Source organism: Lepus europaeus, chromosome 10, assembly GCF_033115175.1.
Source record: "Lepus europaeus isolate LE1 chromosome 10, mLepTim1.pri, whole genome shotgun sequence".
NCBI lineage: Eukaryota > Metazoa > Chordata > Mammalia > Lagomorpha > Leporidae > Lepus > Lepus europaeus.
The window spans coordinates 108,340,877-108,362,726 of NC_084836.1; the positions used below are offsets into that span (position 1 = coordinate 108,340,877).

Below are 21,850 nucleotides of genomic sequence, written 5' to 3' on the forward strand. Positions count from 1 at the left end.
GAAGGAAATAAACAAGGAGTTGAAACAGAGGGGCAGCGATATACTTAAAAAGTCAGGAAAGACCTCTCTTGGGAGGTATCATTTTAGTGGAAATATAAAGGACTGTGAACCCCTCGTGTAAAATGTGTGGCTCAGAGCATCCCAAGCAGAAGGAACAATACAGGCAAAGACCTGGAGGTGGAAAAGAACGGTCTGTTCATTAAAAGATGCAAAGTCTTCTGGCTGGAGTATAATGACAGGGAAGAGTTGCTTATCTAAAAAATGAATTTGGTGAGGCCAGTGCTGTGGCGTAGTGGATAAAACCACAGCCTGCGATGTTGGCATCCCATATGAGCTCTGGCTCATATCCCAGGCGCCCCACTTCCTGTCCACATGAGAGATCCAGATGAAGCTCCTGGCTTCTGGCAGGACCAGTGCTGGCTGTTGTGGCCATCTAGGGAGTGAAGCAGTAGAAGGAAGATCTCTCTCTCTCTCTCTCTAACTCCTCCTCTCTGTAACTGTGACTTTCAAAATATTTTTTTTTTGGACAGGCAGAGTGGACAGTGAGAGAGAGAGAGAGAGAGAGAGAGAGAGAGAAAGGTCTTCCTTTGCCGTTGGTTCACCCTCCAATGGCCGCTGTGGTCGGCGCGCTGCGGCCGGCGCACCGTGCTGATCCGATGGCAGGAGCCAGGTGCTTCTCTTGGTCTCCCATGGGGTGCAGGGCCCAAGCACTTGGGCCATCCTCCACTGCACTCCCGGGTCACAGCAGAGAGCTGGCCTGGAAGAGGGGCAACCGGGACAGAATCCGGCACCCAGACCGGGACTAGAACCTGATGTGCTGGCGCCGCAGGCGGAGGATTAGCCTATTGAGCCGCAGCGCCAGCCCAAAATGAATTTTAAAAATCTTTTTTAAAAAGTGAATTAGGTGAAATAGGGAAAGTGTATGATCATAGGCTGTCCTGCGGGCTCAGCAAAGATTGTGAATTTTATTCTAAGTCCAGCAGGAAGCCACTCAAAGGTTGTGAATGGCACAGATCTAATGTATGTTTTGTCAAGCAGCAGTTTCATCAACTAGGACAGTTCAACCATGGTCAGTACCTTCATGTAAAGGACATACCTCTGCCTGCCAAGCCAGTGTAGACGCTGAGAGTGCAGATGTTCGGCCGGCTCCAAGAACAGCGATTGTCTCTCCGTCGTCGTCCACCACTTTGAAGTCCAGGTCCTCATTGTATTTTCTGCGCTTCACTTGTCGTCCTGAGCGTCGTTTCTGCAGGGCAAACACACCTGTCACAGCAGCTCTGTAAGTCAAACGCAAAAGCTGGAACAAGAAAATCCTCATCTGAACTTGACAGCGTGCCAAGGAGAGCTCTCTGAAGGACTCACTCCACTCAAAAAGGGGTCTAGCTGAGGGAGGGGAGGAACAATGACCGCTCTTCAAACTGCCATGTTCTACCAAGAAGAGGGTGTAGCCTCAGAGTCCAGAGGCCGTGACTTTCTCCTCTTTTCTGGAATCATTTCTTACCCAGTGAAACAAGGACAGGAGGAGAGCACCATCATCTTGGAAATTCCTTCCAGCATTAGCAGCAGGAAGCTCAGATTTTAAGACAATGGTGACAGGTTTTGTTGAGCTCAAATTCACCACACTTATCATGTACTCCCAAAAACGTAATTTGAAAACCTAATTAATATCAACTTTATTAGGACTCACTTTGAAAATCTCATAGTACTGCTGAAATGTAGGGAGATATCTCGAGCATGATAAGACATGGTTTGTAAGTCACCATCTATAGACTCATTTCTAATTAAGTGCCTTGTACCTTTTAGAGAGACAACATTCATCAATAAAGTAGTGCAGTTTAGTGTTTCCCAAACACAAAAGCACACAGTTCATCTCTACGTACTCATCGCATCCAATTAGCAAGGTCACCAGCCAGCTCATTCTCAATTATTTAAATCCCCAAAAAGAAAAGACAAAAGCAAAGCCTCATCTCTGTGTTCCCATCCTTTCTGCAGTTTACCTGAGGGATTCCATCTAAAACCTCTCCCTCACTCCAACACACATCACCGTCCTACAAACAGCTCCCTGCCAAGCCCCATCAACTTACACTCCTCTGCCAATCTGGAAGCCTAGTGATCACCAGGCCCAGCTGATAGACAGTGAGGGCTTTTCTGCTCTGACACCAGGCACTACTACTTATTAATACTTCGATGTTATGAGCTGACACCTTCCCACAGTGAAGATCATCAAGAAGCCTATGAGGGTGATGAGGGTGCAGATAGGCTGCTGTGACCACCCAAGGAAACCGAGCACTTCCAAATATTAGAATTCACATCCAAGAGAGGCTGCCAAGCCAGGGAAAAAAATCCCTTCCAATATCATGGGCCCACAAAGGCTTGTTTTTAGGAACTGATGTAGATGAGGAACTCCTTGTTTCCATGTTTGGCCAAATCTTCCTTATTCTTTTGGAATAATAAACATAAACCTGACTTTTTCAGCTTCTGGGATTCGGAGATGTCCTCATGCAGACTAAACACATTAACCTACCTGGCAAAACAAGTTCCCTGAGTCGTACCCAGCTTGGCGTACAACTTCATTTTCCATATCAACTCCCTCTGCAGCCTAGTATTATGATACTTTCCAAGAAGGAAACAAACAACACTAGAAAAAGCTGGCAGATTATCAGTATAGAGATCAGGTTGAGTTGAAAAACTCTGTGTTCGGTCTGCTCACCCACCGAAACTGTAAAAGCCCAGCCCAGGTCCGTGTGTAAGGGTAGCACGGTAGATAGAAGACAGGCATGGAGGACACCAGGATCAGTGTCAGCAAGACCCGTCCGGTAGCCATAACCTCCACCAGGCTCCCGGTCACAGCTGTACCTGGCTGTCTGCAGACTCAGTGGACTCCTCAGGACTCCGCAGGGACGAGCTCGGCAGGCCCTGATCCAGCTCTAAACTCTCCACTGTGGTTTCACTTTTCCTTTTTCCTTTCTTCTTTTTCTCCACTGGGGTTGGTCCTTGCTCCTTGCTACAAGGATAAATTCAGAATTAAAACTGTTGGGCAGTTTTTAAAACTAAGGCTTCTCACATGGTCAAAGTCATGAGGTCACATCCCAGAACTCTAGACCAGGGCAGGCTGTAATGAAGAACCTACAAGAGTTTCTTCCCAGAAGTATGGGAAGAAATATCTACATAGGTTGAAGTAGACTACCCCTCATGACTACCATGGCTATGACTAACCTAGTGAGAACTAATACGAACATCTTCAAAAACCTAACTTTCAGTTTGTACTAGGATGTTTACTTGCTTCAGAAATACTAAAAAGTACCAAAATATAATTTTCATTTAAGATATACTGCCTATAGGAAGACACATCTCCCTAATCTGCCATCATCCTGCAATGAGTACAATCTTTGTATAAGAGCTGGAGTGAGCACTGGGAACTAAAAAATGAAGAGAACACTGCCTCTACCTTGGAGAAGCTTGTAATTCCAAAAATCTTACAGTCCATCTAAAAGCCCCAGCTCAAGGCATACAGGAGCACTTGCTCAGAGAGGTAGAGCCAGGCAAAGTCCATCCAAGGCCCTGCCAAGATGGGAATGTCTCCTCTAAAGATAACCTTTCCTGACCCTCCTAGCTTGTAAAAATCTCTGTGCTACACTTCCAAAGCACTTCAACCATGCTTTGCCTAAGGTACTCAAACTCCAATCTTTCACCACAGGCTCAGAACATGTCACTATATACAGTGCCTGGGTCCCCCACAGTTGCTCAATCAGCATCTGTTGCGAGGATGGATATTTTATAGTTCCCTTGTCGCTCCAGACTCTGAGTTCCTAGAGAACAGACAGCAAGTATTTAATTCAGTTTTGCATTCCTCACAGTGAGTAGGGTTAGACCATAAGCACACTCAGTAGTCAATAAATATTTACCCAAGTCTTAAAACATTTTTTTAGACAATGGCTAGATGGATAAATTAATGAATGGATAAAATTATTCTTGCTTAGAGAAATTTAGAGAAACACACTGACCTGAGACATATATTGAATGCTGACAGATGTCAGATAATGGTAACAATAGCTAATAATAATGACTACAGGCAGTGTTTACATGACACTGACTACAGGCAGGCACAGTGCTAAGTTCTGTACGTAGTCATCTCCTTTATACCTCCTGACGACCCTGTAGGGAAGACAATATTCCCACCGGCAGGTTAAGTTAGATTTCCAGGATGACATCACTGGTAGACAGTAGAGACAGCAGGCAAAGTCTGTGTACTTAATAACATGCCATTCTTGGGACACATTTAGCAAGAGATAGCGGTGTGGCTGGACGACAGGGCAAAGGAACAAAAGGACTATAATAGAGCTGGAAAACGAGTTCAAGGGTGCACAAGGCCAGAGAATCTGGACTTCATTCTGGGTGGGGCAAGTCCAGGAAAGAGGGACTGAAGACCTACACTAGATAAGACCAAGGAGAACTCAAGGATAACAGTGTTTGAATGCTCCAGAACGTAGAGGATGAGGAAAGAGTCAAAGCTGGATGGCCCCGTCTGGTGCACAGCTCCCAGAGCTGACTGCTGAACTGGCGTGGTTCCCTGCAACATTCTTCATCCCTCACAGACCCCAATCAGACCAGTGCAAACAGCGCAGTCATAATTCTCCAGGCTGAACACTGGTTTGCTTGCCCTCCAGGGAAGTTCAGGAGAAAGATCAATCTGGTCCAACCTGAGGACGTAAAAGCCAACAGGTGTTGCTAAGATAGAGGATTACAGGTTTTACCAAGGAGCTTGAACCTAGATACAGGAGGGGAAAAGCAAATGTTTTCCTGCTTCTTATCAGCATAGGAGAGGAGACTCAGGTAAAACAGTTTTAAAAGATGCTGAATTTTCACCGGAGTACTTATTTCATTTTATATGGCTTCTAATTAAGAAGACTTACAGTAATTACAATCTACCAAGTATTTATGCTTCTGACTCTTATTTAACTGTTACAATCCTGAGGGAACAAGGGAAAATAATTCTATTTCACATGAGAAAATGGAAATTGAGGTTTCCTTTCTTATTATTTATTTGAGAGGCAGAGATGAGAGGGAAACACAGAGGCAAGAAAAAGAGCAAGAAACAGAAAGGGCTCTCATGTACTAGCTCATTCCCCAAACTGGGGCCATGGTCCAGGTCTCCTACAAGGGTGGTAAGAACCAATCACTGGAGCCATCACTGCTGCTTCCCAGGGTTCTGCATTAGCAGGAAGCTGGAGGCAGACACAGAACTGAGGCACTCCAAGAGGGGATGCAGACCCTCTAAATGGCAAATTAGCTGCTGGGCTGAACACATGCCCCAGAACTGAAGTCTAAAAGCTGCAAGGGTGCCCAGGTCAGCAGCAGAGCGTGACTGACGCTCAAGTCATCCAAGTCACGAGATGCTGTTTTTCCACACCACATGATGCTTCCTGACGTCTGAAAAAAAAAATGCTCCCACTTGATGAATGTAAAAAACTTCAAATCTCATCTAATATTATTTGAATTTCAAAATCACAACTAAAACAATCAACAGTCAAAACATTCTAATGACCCAGATTCAGAAAAATAAAATAATCCACAAACCCACAGCTGTTGATGGCTTTTTATTAATCTCTTAGCAAAAGAAATCTCTGCTTTACTTTTATGATACAACTGCAATGAGGGGTGATAATATCCCCAAAGTCACCATAATAATCACACACTTATATGTCCACTGAATTTTCTCAAAAATATTTTTTTAGTATTTATTTATTTGAAAGGCAGAGTTATAGAGAGGCAGGGGAAGAGGCAGAGGCAGAGAGAGAGGTCTTGCATCCAGTTGTATTCACACTCGAAATGGTTGCAATGGTTGGGGCTGGGCCTGGTTGAAGTTAGGAGCCAGGAGCTTCTTCTGGGTCTCCTAGGTGGCTAAAGACTTGGGCCATCCTCTGCTGCTTTCCCAGGCACAGTAGCAGGGAACTGGATTGGAAGTGGAGCAGCAGGGACTCGAACTGGTGCCCATCAGGGAGACTGGCACTGCAGACGGTGGCTCTACCTGCTATGCCACAGAGCAGGCCCTCTATAAAACTGTGTATCCTTTTCCACAACACATTTGAAATCAATTTCATCTATTTACTAAATGTAACTTCTTTTTATGAAGAAGCAGTCTGTGTGTTTAAGTGTGCATTTTAAATACAGGAATATGCTAGAAACATGCGTTTCACCACGGATTATCATATTCCAAGCTAAAACAGGCTGCTCAAAGTAAGACACTTTACCACACAACTTAGGTGCATTTTCAGAAGGCATTAAATGATAAAAGTGAAGAGGAGCAGGAATGCGTGCTTCTGGATTTTCCCAGCCAGACGGTGTGAGCAGGGTAAGGCGGGCAGCACACCTTCTCGAATACATGTCGGTAAAACAGGGAAACACCTCCTGGAACCTGCCCATTTATCTGGAGGTAAATAAGAAGATAAAGTGCTTTCCTGAAGGTTACCTATGGCAAGACCAATTCTGAATTCCAAAGCTTCTTTCTGATGAAGACAGAAATTTAAAGATACATCTCCAATATGAAAACACATGTGAACACATGTGTAACATTATTTGTAGTTGTAAAATAAGGAAAAGAACCTAAATGTCCAAAGGACTTGGGCTATCTTTCACTTGCATCCACTGGTTCACTCCCCAGTTGGCCGCAATGACCAGAGCTGCAACTATCCAAAGCCAGGAGCCATGAGCTTCTTCCAAGTCTACCACATGGATTCAGGGGCCCAAGTCAGGCCATCTTCCACTGCTTTCCCAGACTATAGCAGAGAGCTGGATCAGAAGTAGAGCAGCCGGGACTCGAACCAGTGCCCATATGGGATGCTGGCACTGCAAGTGGCTGCTTTACCCACTATGCCACAGTGCCGGCCCCTCCTAGTTTTAACTCAAAGGGCTGAGAAGCAAAAATACTCCATTACCAATGTGTACACATAGCACTCAGATAATTTTTTTTTTTTTTTTTTTTGTGACAGGCAGAGTGGACAGTGAGAGAGAGACAGAGAGAAAGGTCTTCCTTTGCCGTTGGTTCACCCTCCAATGGCCGCCGTGGTCGGCGCGCTGCGGCCGGCGCACCATGCTGATCCGAAGGCAGGAGCCAGGTGCTTCTCCTGGTCTCCCATGGGGTGCAGGGCCTAAGGACTTGGGCCATCCTCCACTGCACTCCCTGGCCACAGCAGAGAGCTGGCCTGGAAGAGGGGCAACCGGGACAGAATCCGGTGCCCAGACCGGGACTAGAACCTGGTGTGCCGGCGCCGCAAGGCGGAGGATTAGCCTGTTGAGCCACGGCGCCGGCCCAGATCATTGTTTCTAACACTGAAGTTCCTCAGAGAAATGGTAGATTCCACGGCTAAAGTAGGGAAGAAAGAAGGGGAGCCTGAAACATCTTGCTACATCAAGAAAGTAAAGGAGTGCTTGAAAAAATGAAGGTGGCACATCAAGATGACAGCAATTAGCTTGGAGAGCACCCCCCAAATGGGACCATTTCAGCACCAAAGTAATTGTACACAGTAAAGAATTTTAAGTCACTGTAAATAATAGTAATCCATATTGATGACAGGCATATAGATAACAAACAAATGATGAAGGGGGAGCTCTTATTTAACAGAGTCCAAACAACAAATGCAGACAGGGCCAGCACTGTGGCGTGGCGGGTAAAGCCAACATCTGCAGTGCCAGCATCTCATATTGGCGCCAACTGTAGTCCTGGTTGCTCCACTTCCGATCCGGCTCTCTGATATGGCCTGGGAAAGCAGTATAAGATGGCCCCGGCACTTGGGCCCCTGTATTCATGTGAGAGACCTGCAAGAAGCTCCAGGCTTCTGGCTTCGGAGATGAGCCAGGAGCCAGGACCTTCTGGGTCTCCCACACGGGTGCAGGGGCCCAAGGACTCGGGCCATCTTCTACTGATTTCCCGGGCCATAGCAGAGAGCTGGATCAGAAGTGGAGCAGCCAGGACTCGAACCAGAGCCCAAATGGGATGCTGGCACTGCAGGGATGGCACTTTAACCCACTGTGCCACAGCACCAGTGCCTATAAAATCATTTTGTAACCACTGCAGAAAAGATGGGTACAGGGGCCGGTGCTATGGCATAGCAGGTAAAGCCACCGCCTATGGTGCTGGTATCCCATATGGGTGCTGGTTCTAGTCCCAGCCGCTCTACTTCTGATCCAACACTCTGCTATGGCCTGGGAGAGCAGTGGAAGATGGCCCAAGTCCTTGGGTCCCTACACCCACGTGGGAAGATCCTGGCTCCTGGCTTTGGATCGGCACAGCTCTGGCCACTGTGGTCATCTGGGGAGTGAACCAGTGGATGGAAGACCTCTCTCTCTGCCTCTCCTACTCTCTCTGTGTAACTCTGACTTTCAAATAAATAAATAAATCTTAAAAAAAAAAAAGAAGAAAGAAAAGATGGGTACAGTCCACAATCATCAAGGGGTGCAAATCTAAGGAGAAAAATTTGAAGAGGAACAGGATAAAGGTTGAGAAGCAGTCTTAAAGGTTCCCTACAGCTGGCTTGTTAGTTAAAAAGGAACAAAAAGAGGAACTAGACAATGCTTATACGTTTAAGAACACTCTTAGGAAAGACATGCAGGAGTATTCAGGGGAAAAAAGGCACAAGGAATGCAACTTACTATTGGACAGTTCTAGAAAAACATATAAAACTATTATTTATGAAAACACATTATTTTCTATATAAACATGTCTGTATCTACCTATGAGAGGGGTCTTCAAAGAGTTCATGAAAAACACATACTATAAAAAACTATTGATGGGGCCGGCCCTGTGGTGTAACTGGTGAAGCCATCGCCTGCAGTGTTGGCATCCTATATGGGCGCCGGTTCGAGTCTTGGCTGCTCCACTTCTGATTCAGCTCTCTGCTATGGCCTGGGAAAGCAGTAGAAGATGGTCCAAGTCTCTTGGGCCCCTGCACCCACGTGGGAGACCTGGAAGAAGCTCCTGGCCATTGTGGCCACCTGGGGGAGTAAACCAGTGGATGGAAGACCTCTCTCTCTGCCTCTCTGTCTCTCCTCCTCTCTCTCTGTAACTCTGCCTTTCAAATAAGTAAATAAATCTTAAAAAAAATTATTTGTGGCTTTCAAAATGTTTACATCAAAATAAACTTATATTGACTTGTTTTAAGATGTTGAATAGGATGTAGTTTGAGGCACTAAGATGGATGGATAAGACAACAGTTTGAAAAGCGTTCTTATCAGAATAACATGACTTTTGCTAGAAATGAAGCAATAACAAAAATGAAATTTAAGGTGAAGAATGTGGAAATCACTGATGCTTTATAAAGTTTACAGGGACAATGCCCCAAGGAGATCAGCAGTTTACAAACGGGAGGCTAGTATTACCAGGGCATGAGACAATGTTGACAATGAAGCAAGTAAAGGCATCACATTTGCAAGTAAAAGATGTATCTTGTTCACACTTTAGCTGAAGAGGACCACCAAACAACAGTATAAACAACAGCCAATGCAGCAGGTATCTCATTTAGTTCAGCTCACATAACTCAGACTGAACAATTACAGTGGAGCAAACTTGCTGCTCAATGAGTGCCAAAAACTATTGCAACCAGATCTTCTTTAAATGGAAATTTTAAGTAAGTGCAATCAAGACACTGAAACATTTCTTCAAAGAACTGTAAAAGGACAGTAAACAAGGCTTGATCTTGAAGAAAAAGCACAACCAAAGCAAGGGCTACCAAGAGGTGGAAGTGGTCTGCTCATAGCAAACATGGTCCTGTCCAGGGCAAAGGTCACACTAACAGTTTTTTGGGATGTGCAACGCCACGGGACAGTAACATCTGCTTACTAGAAGAATGTCTGCAAAAAGTTAATCAGAGCCAACCTTGTAGCAGAAAAATGCCCAGGGGCCGGCACTGTGGCATAGTGGGTAAAGTCACCACCTGCAGTGCCAGCATCCCATATCGGCACCAGTTCAAGTGCCGGCTGCTCCACTTCTGATCCAGCTCTCTGCTATGGCCTGGGAAAGCAGTGGAAGATGGCCCGACTTGGGCCCCTGCACCTGCATGGGAGACCTGGAAGCCCTTGGCTTCACTGCTAGAACTCAGAGTCAGAAGCTGAGTACTGAATCAGAAAATGAGGAGAAAGACCCAGGTACATGTCACTACTGTGAGACTTCATTACTCTGTGCCTGTGGATTCCAGGTTTTGAAAGATCTTATCTACCATTACTTCAAAATGACTCAAATTCCCATTTTAAAATAAAAATGTATAAAATGTCCACCAGAGCCTTGGCAGGAAAGAATGAGTTTCTATCAGAGCACTGAGAATAGCTCAGGATTCCAACTAATGCCTTTTGAGAAAAGCAGAGTGAGGGGTCTAGCCTGCGGCCATCGTCCCAATCTAGGAACAAACCCCTCGGAGAAACTGAGCCCCAGCCTTCCTACAGGCTTTGACCCTATCCCCAGGAGTAGGATACTGAAAACATGGACAGTATCCCAGAAAAGAGCATTCGCACTTTTTTTCAATTTATTCATAACACTCATCTTAGTGCAGTGTACAGAGAACTGAGTTGGAACAGATTTTAAAGATACTGGTTAAAACAAAAAAACACACTGTAGATGTGGTCTGTTAGACAAGACGTACACCACATCTGTCTGTTCCTCAGTTCCTTTAACTGTATGCTCAGCCTCATCAGAAAAAGACCAGGTGTTTGGCCTAGCATTCAAGACGTTGGTTAAAGCTTGGGTTTGATTCCTGGCTCTGGCTCCCGACTCCAGCTTCCTGGTAACGTTTCCGCCGGGAGGCGGTGGTGATGGCCAAAGTGACTTGCTGCCTGCCATCCACAGAGAGACCTAGATTGTGTTCCCAGCTCCTAGCTTTGGCCACAGCCCAAGCTACTATGGACATCTGGGGAGTGAACCAGCAGATAGGAAATTTCTTACTCTCTGCCTCTCAAATTAATTAATGCTAAAAAGATCATCCAGGTTGCTGATATATCCTAGCTAGTAAATGAAACAAAAAGATGTGTACCTTTGACAACCATTACTCTGTGGATGAAACTGTCACCAAGAAATACCATATTGTCTATGGTCACAACTGTGAAGGAAGGAGGGTCCTGTGGAAGCAGGATGTGCCTAATGCTTCATCCATCCCAAGAGGCTGAGGTGGTTCTGGGAACTTTGGTGGTGGTTGTAGAATTGGTTTTGGTGGCAATGACAACTTTGGTTGTGGATGAAACTTCAGTGGTGTGGTGGATATGGTGACAGTGGGAAAGGTTACAATGGATTTGGTAATGACAGAAGCAATTTTGGAGGCAGTGGAAGCTACAAAGTCTGGCAATTACGACAATCCACCTTCACATTTTGGACCCATGAAGGGAGGAAATTGTGGAGGCAGAGGCTCTGGCCTGGGGCTGCTGGCCAATGTTTTGTCCAAACGTGAAATCAAGGTGGTGGTGGTTCCAGCAGCAATGGTAGCTATGGCAGTGGCAGAAGGTTTTCATAACTGCTAGGAAGCAAAACTCAGCAGGAGAGGAGAGCTGGAGAAGTGACAGGGAAGCCACAGGTTACAACAGATTTGTGAACTCAACCAAGCACAGTGGTGGCAGGGCCCAGCTGCTACAAAGGTGACGTGTTTTAGACAATTTGCACAGGCAAAGAAACTTGAGGGCTGTATTGGTGACCAACTGTGTAACACAGTATTTTAGTTTCTGTTCTGTGGAAAGTGTAAAGTATTCCACCAAAGAGCTTTAATGTAGTTTTTTCTTCTCTTTTTCTTTTTTGGTACCCATGCTGTTTATTGCTATACCTAACAGATTGATCATGATGCCAAATTAATATGTCTTAAAAAAAAAAGATTATGCACTTACAGGATGGAAAACCAGTTTTACCAGATAATCTTATTATAAAGTAATAAAAGCAAATTAAAATTAAAATCCAGAAAATGTAGAAAGGTTTCAAATGAAAAGTACAAGCTGTCCTTAGTGCACCAAATCCCACTCACCTGAGAATTGCTTTTGACTGCTATCCCTCTAGTACTTTCATGCCTCTGGTTTGTTATTTATCACTGTTAAACAATCACTACTGACATCCTGATATTAAAAGCTGATCTTAATATACTTCACCTATTCCTGCTCCTACTCAATATTTTGTTGAATTATTTTCATTCAGCAACCAGGTTTTAAAATCTCATTGATACTGTTTTCTGGCTGCTTCCTTTTTATAATTCATTCTTATTTTACAGACAAAATATCACTTTGAATCTGAGGATACTCATTAAAATCTGGTTTCTTTTCCTTGAATTATTCCTTCTGAGCACAGTTGTTCCGTTATTCGTCTTTTTCCTGTCATAGGCTGCCTGTTTGCCTCTGTGGCCTCATGCTCTCTGGCAGATCGTTTCTATTGGGGATGAACTGGGGTGATGACACAGGTAGCTAGAGAGGCTCTCTTCTGCGGCTCAGTGAGTTGCTACTGCACAAGCCTCACCTCGGACCCAGGCTTTCTCTTTTCCTACTGTTAGGGTAAGAGCAAAGAAAGGCAGAGAAGCAAGTACTCTATGCCCCCTCTTTGCAGATGTTGGTCCCTACCTGAAGTCCTATTTCTCCAGGGCAAAGAGCTTAGTATCTTTAAGGAAACCATAGGACTTCAGCCTAAAGCTGTTAAATCCACACCCCCCTTAAAGACAGTCCCTTAATCAGCCTTTTCCACTACAGGCCTGACCCTAGTCACTCCCACTCTGCTGCAAAGGCAGTTCCTGCAGGTGCTCTGAGCCGGGACTCCTGCCACAGCACTATCCACCAAGATGACACCACTGGCCTTCCTCGTCCAGAAATTCATCAACATCTCTCATCTTTAAAGAAATTATTAAGCCGGCGCCGTGGCTTAACAGGCTAATCCTCCGCCTTGCGGCGCCGGCACACCGGGTTCTAGTCCCGGTTGGGGCGCCAGATTCTGTCCCGGTTGCCCCTCTTCCAGGCCAGCTCTCTGCTATGGTCCGCAAAGAGTGGAGGATGGCCCTTGGGCCCTGCACCCGCATGGGAGACCAGGAGAAGCACCTGGCTCCTGGCTTCGGATCAGTGCAATGAGCCGGCCGCAGCGGCCATTGGAGGGTGAACCAACGGCAAAAAGGAAGACCTTTCTCTCTGTCTCTCTCTCTCACTATCCACTCTGCCTGTCAAAAAAAAAAAAAAAAAAATTATTTTCTTCTGTTTGTCCTGTCATTTTAGTAAGAGTTGAAGAAGGGAAAATAAGAGTACAGTAGGTCTACCATCTTAAAACTGGAAGCCCTTTAAAGAATATTTGTGTAAATTTTTTTTTTTTTTTTTTACTTAAAGTCTTTTCTCATCTATTAATTCCTTTAATTCCTGGCTCAAAACTCACTTCCCCTAAGGGACACCCTAGATCAGAACTGAAACACTCTTAATCTTCTAAAGTGTTTCAGCTATTCTACATCCAGTTATACTACGTTCTTTCATTTATTTATATTTTCGCCAATTTCTTGAAAACTTCCAAGACTATTTCTCTAGCATGTGAAAGTTCCTCAACTATCCATAGATGATGCTTCTGTGACACTTCTGCCTTCACTATTCCATTCCCAATAAAAATACTCATACACAAAATAAGACATGCAGGAGGCCCAAAACCATACAGGATAAATAAAAGGAGCAGACATGTATCAAGCATTATTATTAACTGTTTCCTTACAGATTTAGTAAAGTTCCACTATGTGCTAGATCGTAACTTAGGAAGTCCTGCTGATTACACAGGAAGTACTCCGGGTGCTCGGAAAGTGTGTGTGTTGGGGGGACGGGGCAGGAAACATCTGGTCTAGAATGGTTAAGATGCTCACCTCTAACATCCAAGTACTTGGTTCAGCTCCCAGCTCTGACTCCCAATTCCAGTTAGCGCAGACCCTGAGAAGCAGCAGGTGACGGCTGAGGGGACTGCATTCCTGCCCCCAACTTGGGAGACCTGGCTTTGGCCTGGCCCAGTCCCAACTAATGTGAGCATTTGGGAAGTTAACCAGTGGGTGCAAATTCTGTCTCTCCAATCAGTTAATCAATAGGAATGGAAACTTAGCCCAAGCTTCAGAGGTGGGTCTGTCATCATTATTTGGATTTCTTCCCTACTTAACATAAAGCCCAGTAGGTTCCAAGCACAGTCTCAAATCAGATCTCATACACATCTGTATGTTTTGTCTTCTTTATTCTAGCAAAAGACCAGAATGTAAAAACAAGTCTCTCAAAACAAAGAACCCTGTCAGTGGACTCTCTGAAGCCTGAAACTAGCCTCAAGGAAGATCTCCACTCTAAAGGCAGGCATGCAGGCAGGCAGGCACTGGGCCTTCACAAAGGGAGGGGAGGAAGCTAGCTGAAGATGACTACTCTTCATGCAGCACACAGTATCAGCCGACTCAGTAGCAATCAGACAGCTAAATGGTTATATAATCACAGAAGAAAGAGAAAAGGCAACATCTTTCTTCTAGAATGTTACCAAGCTTATTGGAATCGGGAGAAAAACCTGCTCTGGGCTGACAAAGCAAAACAAATGGGGCAAAGACTGAAACCCAGTATCTGGGGCGGATCACCCCATCTGCTTCATCTCCTCCTTTGGGCTTCACCCCTAGCAGGCGTGAAACACAGAAATGTAAGGGGCAAGCATTTAGTATAGTGGTAAAGATGCTGCTTGGGACAACACACCTCATATGGGAGTGCCTGGGTTTGAGTCCCACCACTCCCAACTCTGGGTCCCTGCTGATGTGCACCCTGAGAGGCAGCAGATGATGACTCAAGTACTAGGGTCCCCGTCACCCATGTGGAACACCTGGATTGAGTTCCTGGCTCCTGGCTTTTGTGGGCATTTGGAGAGTGAGATCATGATGCCACCCACTGTTATTTAACAATGGGAATTCTTAGATATCTTAATGGGTCTTATTTTCAGGAAAAAGAGCTCTAACCATTTGTTCTTGCAATACAACTAAATTATATTCATAAATTTAAAATATATGTGATCCTGACAAACCTCTCTGATGACTGGACCCCAGGGACAGAAAAGACACAAGGGAAGACAGCCCTGACCTTAGACACTTAACTTCTGTTGAGGAGATAAGTCACACGTATTCATACATGAAAACCACAGTAATGACTGAGAGGTAGCTTATGGCAGAGGCAAACACACAAGACTAGAAATCAGGAGGCCTGAGTCTGTAACAAAGCCCTGTGAAGGACCATGGACAAGGCTCTTCTTTGGGGGTCTCCCTGTCCTTGGCTGCAGTACATGAGTTGGACTATATCTCTTTTAGTTTCCCCAGTCTTCCTCAATTTATGGTTTATAATGAAAAGCGAGGGGGCCAGTGATGTGGTGTAGCAGGTAAAGCAGCTACCTGCAATGTCAGCATCCCATACAGGTGCTGGTTTGAAACCTGCTGCCCCACTTCTGATCAAGTTTCCTGCTAATGTGCCTGGGAAAGCAGTGGAAGATGGTCCAAATACTTGGGCCCCTGTGCCTAGGTGGGAGACCTGGAAGCAGCTCTTGACTCCTGGCTTTGGCCTGGCCCAGCCTTGGTCGTTGTGGCCATTTGGGGAGTGAACCAGCGGATTCTCTCTGTCTCTTCCTCTCTCTGGGTAACTCTGACTTTCAAATAAATGTCTAAAAAAGAAGGAAGGGAGGGAGGGAGGGAGGGAGGGAGGCTGTGAGTGCCATGGCAGTTCCGAGGGGACACACAGGCATACTGCTTTGGGGAAATTCTATGGAGGAATTAGGACTTGCACTCAGACACAAAGAACAGAAGGAAGCTGGGGTAGGGGAGAAGGACAAAGGGTATAGTGGCTGGGAGACACAGCAAGAGCAATCCGAAGAGGAAGGAGGGAAGTGCTTTTAGAGGCTAATGAGATCACTCTGTAGCCAGAGAGAGAGAGAGGAAGGGCAAGATTAGACTCCAAAGGGTTTTAACACAGAAAGGAGTTGGATTCTGCCCTGGAAGCAACAGGAACAATCAGATATTTCTAAGCAGATCTAACTGCTTAGAAGGAACTGAAGAAGGAACTCCATTTCCTCCTCCCCATGTTATACTCTCAAGGACTTGGGCCATCTTTTGTTGCTTTTCCAGGTGCATAATCAGGGAGCTGGAATGGAAGTGGAACAGCTGGGACTCGAACCGGTGGCCGTATGGGACATTGCAGGTGGCAGCTTAACCCGTTATGCCACAGTGCTGGCCCCTATCCAGTTTTTTAGTAATAGAGCTGACAACTGGATCTCTTCTGTTGATGATTTCCTAACTGATTTAGAACTGAGAAAGAGTGAAAGGAACACGATTTGGCACCACCACCACTGACTGGTAACATAAATAAGGTAACAGCAGTGCTTCAGAGAGACTGGCCAGGCAGCAGCTGGCAAGATGGACTGAAGAAAGCCAAAACCCTGTAAGCAAGCTGTGGAGCTCCTACTGTACTGCAAGCATTTGGTGAATCATTTATAACCATCATTAGGCCTATTATCCAGGGCCTAATCAATAACTGCTCAAATCAAAGCACGCACATGGTGTGCATTTTTAGCCTAGCAGTTAAGGCACCCAGAATCCCACATCAGGGTATCTGAGTTTGATAAGCAGTTTCAGCTTCTCACTCCAGCTTCCTGCCAATGTACTAGACCCTGAGAGGAAGCAATGATGGCTCAAGTACGTGGGAAACCCAGATTTGAGTTCCTGCCTTTGGCTGCCTCAGCCCAGCTCTGGCCATTGTGGGCATATGAGGAATGAATCAGCAGAGCTGTCTGAGTTTCTTTCTCTCTCATATAAATTAATTTAAAAATTAAAAAACAAAACATGAGCTGCAGCCAATCTGCAAGAACAATCACACTGCATAGAAAACTAAGACTTAATTACTAAGATTAAAAAAAATCAATTAATGTCTTTTCATAACTAAAACTGTTTGTGCTGATCTGTGGGATAATTAAATAAAGGGCCTAAAGCAATTTTATGGAGCTACAGGGGAATCAAAAGCAAAAGCTAACCAGTTCAGAACCCTAGCTGGGGTATATAGATTAATTCTACTATGCCATACATCAGGATAATACAGCCATAAAACAAGGAGAGAGAAGCCTTGGGAAATCTCTCTACATCTCTAGAGATGACCATGCTCATCCCTCTGTTAGCTCCTATCCAAGGATGTCCTGGATTTGGAAACCTCAAGAAGTTCTGTTGTCTTCTAAGTTAGCAGTCCTAGAAAACACTACCAAACACTTCACCAAGTCACTCAGACCTGATGCAGCCTCATTAGATCAAGCTCATGTTCCTTTAACTAATGCACATACTCATGAAAGGCATTAAGTTTCCACTAGTCAAAGTCCTGATTGTGCTTATACATCTGACACCCAACCCTGTTGTGCAAAATACCTGTTCATTATCCCAAAATGGAATTGATGGCTATGTCTGCATACTCTTGCCTTGTTTCATTTCCCACACAATATAAATGCGAATTTCTTTTTTTCTTTTAAATTAATTAATTTATTTGAAAGGCAGAGTGATAGGCATAGAGACAGAGATCTTCCATCCACTGGTTCACTTCCCAAATGGCTGCAAACAGCCAGGGCTGGGCCAGGGCAATGTTGGGAGCCAGGAGCTTTATCTGGGTTTCCCATGTGGGTGCAGGGGCCTAAGCACTCAGGCCACCCTCCACTGTGCTCTCAGGAACATTAGCAGGAAGCTAGATCAGAAGAGGAGCAGCTGGGACACATACTGGGACCCATATGGGATACCAGTGCTGCAGGCCATGGCTTAATCCGCTGTGCTAGAGCACCAGCCTTGTGACTTTCTTTAAGGATTAGAAAATCATCCATCTGGTCCCAACTGTCGTTCAGAAGAAGAACTGAACCACACAGTAAGCTCCAAGTTAGTACACACCATTTAAAGTGCTCTCTCTTGGGGTAGGCATTTGATGCAATGGTTAAGACACTGCTTAAGATGCCTGCATCCTGCATCAGAGTGCCTAGGTTCAAATTACGGTGCCACTTCCAATTCTAGTTTTTTGCTAATGTGCACCTTGAGAGGTAGCAGATGATGGTTTAAATACTTGGGTCCCGGGGCCGGTGCCGTGGCTCACTTGGTTAATCCTCCTCCTGAGGCAGCAGCATCCCATATGGGCACCAGGTTCTAGTCCTGGTTGCTCCTCTTCCAGTCCAGCTCTCTGCTGTGGCCCGGGAAGGCAGTGGAGGATGGCCCAGGTGCTTGGGCCCCTGCACCCGCAAGGGAGACCAGGAGGAAGCGCCTGGCTCCTGGCTTCGGATTGGCGTAGCACGCCGGCCGTAGCGGCCATTTGGGGGGTAAATCAATGGAAGGAAGACCTTTCTCTCTGTCTCTCTCTCTCACTAACTCTGCCTGTTAAATAAAAACAAACAAACAAGCAAACAAAAACAACTTGTGTCCCTGCCACCAATGTGGAAGACCTGGATAGAGTTCTGGGCTCTTGGCTTTGGCCTGGCCCAGCATGGCTATTGCAGGCATTTGGGGAATGAGACAATGTCTCTCTCTGCCTTTCAAATAATTAAAAAAAAAAATTTTTTTTTAAAATGCTTTCGTTGTTTAAAACTTATCTCTTGTATGCAGGTGTGGTGGCCCCATTAACTTATGTTCTGTTAGCATGCACATCAATCTCTGGGTTTCTATGGGTGCTCCTAGCCTGATACATAAATAGACACTGATATAGATATCCTGCGTCTGCACTTAGACTTTAGACACTTAAATTCCTCAATATAGGGATCATACACTTATCTAGCACTTCTTCAAAAAGTTGAAAACAATTGTTCTGCACAAAGAATTCAAAGAGAGAAAGTAGAAAACATTACTTTTGTAGACACATGACAAAAATTTAGTTCCCTACGTAAGGAGGGAATCTGCTACACGGATAGGATCTACAGCCAGGCCCCTCCTATCACTCATCCCACAGTGAATTGTACCCATGCCTTCATATCTACAAGTTGCTTGGATCTCTTCTGGTCTCAGTATCTCTAATGTGTCTAGTACTATGCTAGACAGTAAACTAGAGACATAAGTCGCAGGTGGTCCTGCACCCAGAGCTCAGAGCCTGTGGAAGCCAGTCAACCCTTACTATCTGGAACTTGCACACTCCCTTGGCTCTTGCAGACTGTGCCTTTGATTACCAGGATTTCGTACCTTCTTCACAGCTGACCCTTTGCCTCTACACTGTTCCTGTTACAAAAATCCCTGAATCAGACCTGGATGCCCCATTCCTTAAACCCTGTGCATATTAACATCTTAATTCTTCTTAATTTCAAAGGAGCAGTGTTATGATTTAGACAGACTTATTCACGCAGATGCTTAAGTCCGATGTCTTAGGTTAACGATTAATTGACTAATGGTGATGGATTAGGGTGGAGGCCAGAACCAATTAATGTCTGAAGGTAGGGCCTTTGGGAAGTGATGAGACTGCACTAGACTGCTCGAGTAGAAGCTGTGACTTAATCCTGCTGGCATTACAAGGAGACCAGATGGTAGATGCAGTGTGTGCTCCCTGTCTCTCTGCTTCCTGGCTCACCATGTCACAGTCCCCCTTACCATCCTCTAGCCTTACCAGATGCCTAAAGCAAAGGGGCCACCCAGTATTAGACTGTCAACCTCCAAAACTCTAAGCTCAAATGAACATTCTTCCTTCCTAAGTGGCTCCTCTGAGGCATCACACAATAATGAAAAGTTGATGAATACTATAAATAGCAAGAAAATTGCATGGCCAATATTAACTAAGGTTATCACCTCATTAGGTGGTGAGAAAAGTGGCTCATTTTTGGCTTAAAACTAATATGGACACCATGAACACATAAGCATGGGATTTAAGGGGTATATCTACACATGTGACAGGATACCAGTCACCAACCAAAGAATGCTAAGTACTAAGGATAAAAAGGATGGCTGGGGTCTGAAGGGCATAAAAATTTTTGGAATCTTAAAACACAAATGTGGTTTCTGAAGCAACAAAATCCCAGGAATGCAATTAGAAAAAAGCAACCTCCAAGGACAGCCTCTTGCATTAGAAACAGGTGGCTATCCTTGCTCCCCAATCTACAGGAGAGGGGTGTGAAGTTTAGGCCCATAGGAGAGCAGTCCAGTTGCCCTCGGGGGTTGCAGCTAGTGTGAAAGTACACACCTGGCCTTCTTGGACTTTGTCCTGCCTGTGGAGTCGGAGCAGTTCCTCTTCTCTTTGGCCTCCTTGGTGCCCGAGGCCTCCCGGGGCCTCCGAGCCTTCTTGGCTCCATCCTTCTGCTTCGGCTCCTTGGGCTCCTTGGCTTTCTTGGGCTCCTTGGCCTTCCGGGGTTCCTTGGGTTCTTTAGGTTCTCGCTTCCTCTTTGGCTTGGGCTCCCTATCCTTGCTTCCTTTTGCAGTACCCGCCTGCTCTCCTGGCTCCTTTTTCTTCCGTTTCTTCTTCACTCCGGTTCCCCCTCCTCCACTGTCCTCCATCCCATTATGAGACGTCATTTTCCTAGGAAAAAGGGTATCTGCTTCCTCTTCAGCTGCATACAGGTCCTTCTGGGGCAGACAATGCCTAGCAACACCATCGATCTTGTCTTCCTGATCAGTGCTGCAGTCAAATGGGGATGGGGATTTGAAGTCGAAATTGACAGAGGCATCAGACATTGGGGAGTGATTCAGAACTTTTAAGTTTGACAGCTGCAAAAGAAAGAGAAACAACCTATTACTCCTCCATTGTATGCTTTACACAAACAGTGCTACAAAGTTTGAAAGCATGGATTTGTTGAATAAATATTTACTGTGTTCCCACTAGGGTTAGTTCCCACTGTGCTAGGTAGGTCTTGAGGATACAGTGCCAAACAGGACACATGAGGCTTTTATTCTTGTGGAGCTGCACAAAAATGTTACTTATAAATTATGTAAAAAATTACTAAATAAAAAACCCATAAGATCTGCATATTAACAGCAGAAGTCTAAAACACCCTTAAAGCTTGATGTCCAAAACACCAACTACAGGAGTCTTTCACAGAATAACTTTAGATGCAAACACAAAATCCTAGGCACACCCAGAATAGCATTTATCACACAAGACACAAATGTTTCTGTTTGAATGTGTTCTGAGATGTCCATCATGGATTGAGGCGCTATCACCAGGGTGATAAGGGCTGCAGTGTCAAATTCAGCATATCGCTGTATTTCCCAAATCTTCATTCTCACCTATCATCAAGCAGCATCAACATTCAGCTGGTCGATTTTCTTTCTTTTCTTTTCTTTTCTTTTTTTTTTTTTTTTTTTTTTAACAGGCAGAGTGGACAGAGAGAGAGAGAGACAGAGAGAAAGGTCTTCCTTTGCCATTGGTTCACCCTCCAATGGTCGCCGCGGCCAGTGCGCTGCGGCTGGCACACCACGCTGATCAGAAGCCAGGAGCCAGGTGCTTCTCCTGGTCTCCCATGGGGTGCAGGGCCCAAGGACTTGGGCCATCCTCCACTGCACTCCCAGGCCATAGCAGAGAGGTGGCTTGGAAGAGGGGCAACCGGGAAAGAATCTGGCGCTCCGACCGGGACTAGAACCCGGTGTGCCGGCACTGCAAGGCGGAGGATTAGCCTGTTGAGCCATGGCGTCGGCCTATTCAGCTGGTTGATTTTCAATCTGAAAATCAGAATCACTTAAAGTTTTGCCCTTTATTTTAACTACAAATGATGCTGTTCCACATGATTGTCTGACTTAGCCACCGGATTCAGCACCAAATAACCTTCGGTCACTTGCAGAAAACAACACTATCAAAGCAGCAGGAGGCCTTCTTGTGACAGACTCCATTCAAAAGGATGTCATGGTGCCGGCGCTGTGGCATAGCAGTTAAAACCGCAGCCTGAAGTGCCGGCATC

General features: G+C 45.4%; 1 protein-coding gene across 3 annotated transcripts in view; it reads right to left on the reverse strand.

The window, feature by feature from the left end:
- CHD6 (chromodomain helicase DNA binding protein 6) overlaps positions 1–21,850 on the reverse strand; it is a 240,612-nt gene that overhangs the window by 133,252 nt on the left and 85,510 nt on the right. For all 3 annotated transcript variants that reach the window (XM_062204213.1, XM_062204212.1, XM_062204214.1), the window contains exons 3-5: positions 20,143–20,663; positions 2,857–3,004; positions 1,097–1,246 (exon numbers count right to left, since the gene is read on the reverse strand). In XM_062204213.1, coding sequence (XP_062060197.1) covers positions 1,097–1,246; positions 2,857–3,004; positions 20,143–20,663 — 819 coding nt within the window. The remainder of the gene's footprint in view (positions 1–1,096; positions 1,247–2,856; positions 3,005–20,142; positions 20,664–21,850) is intronic.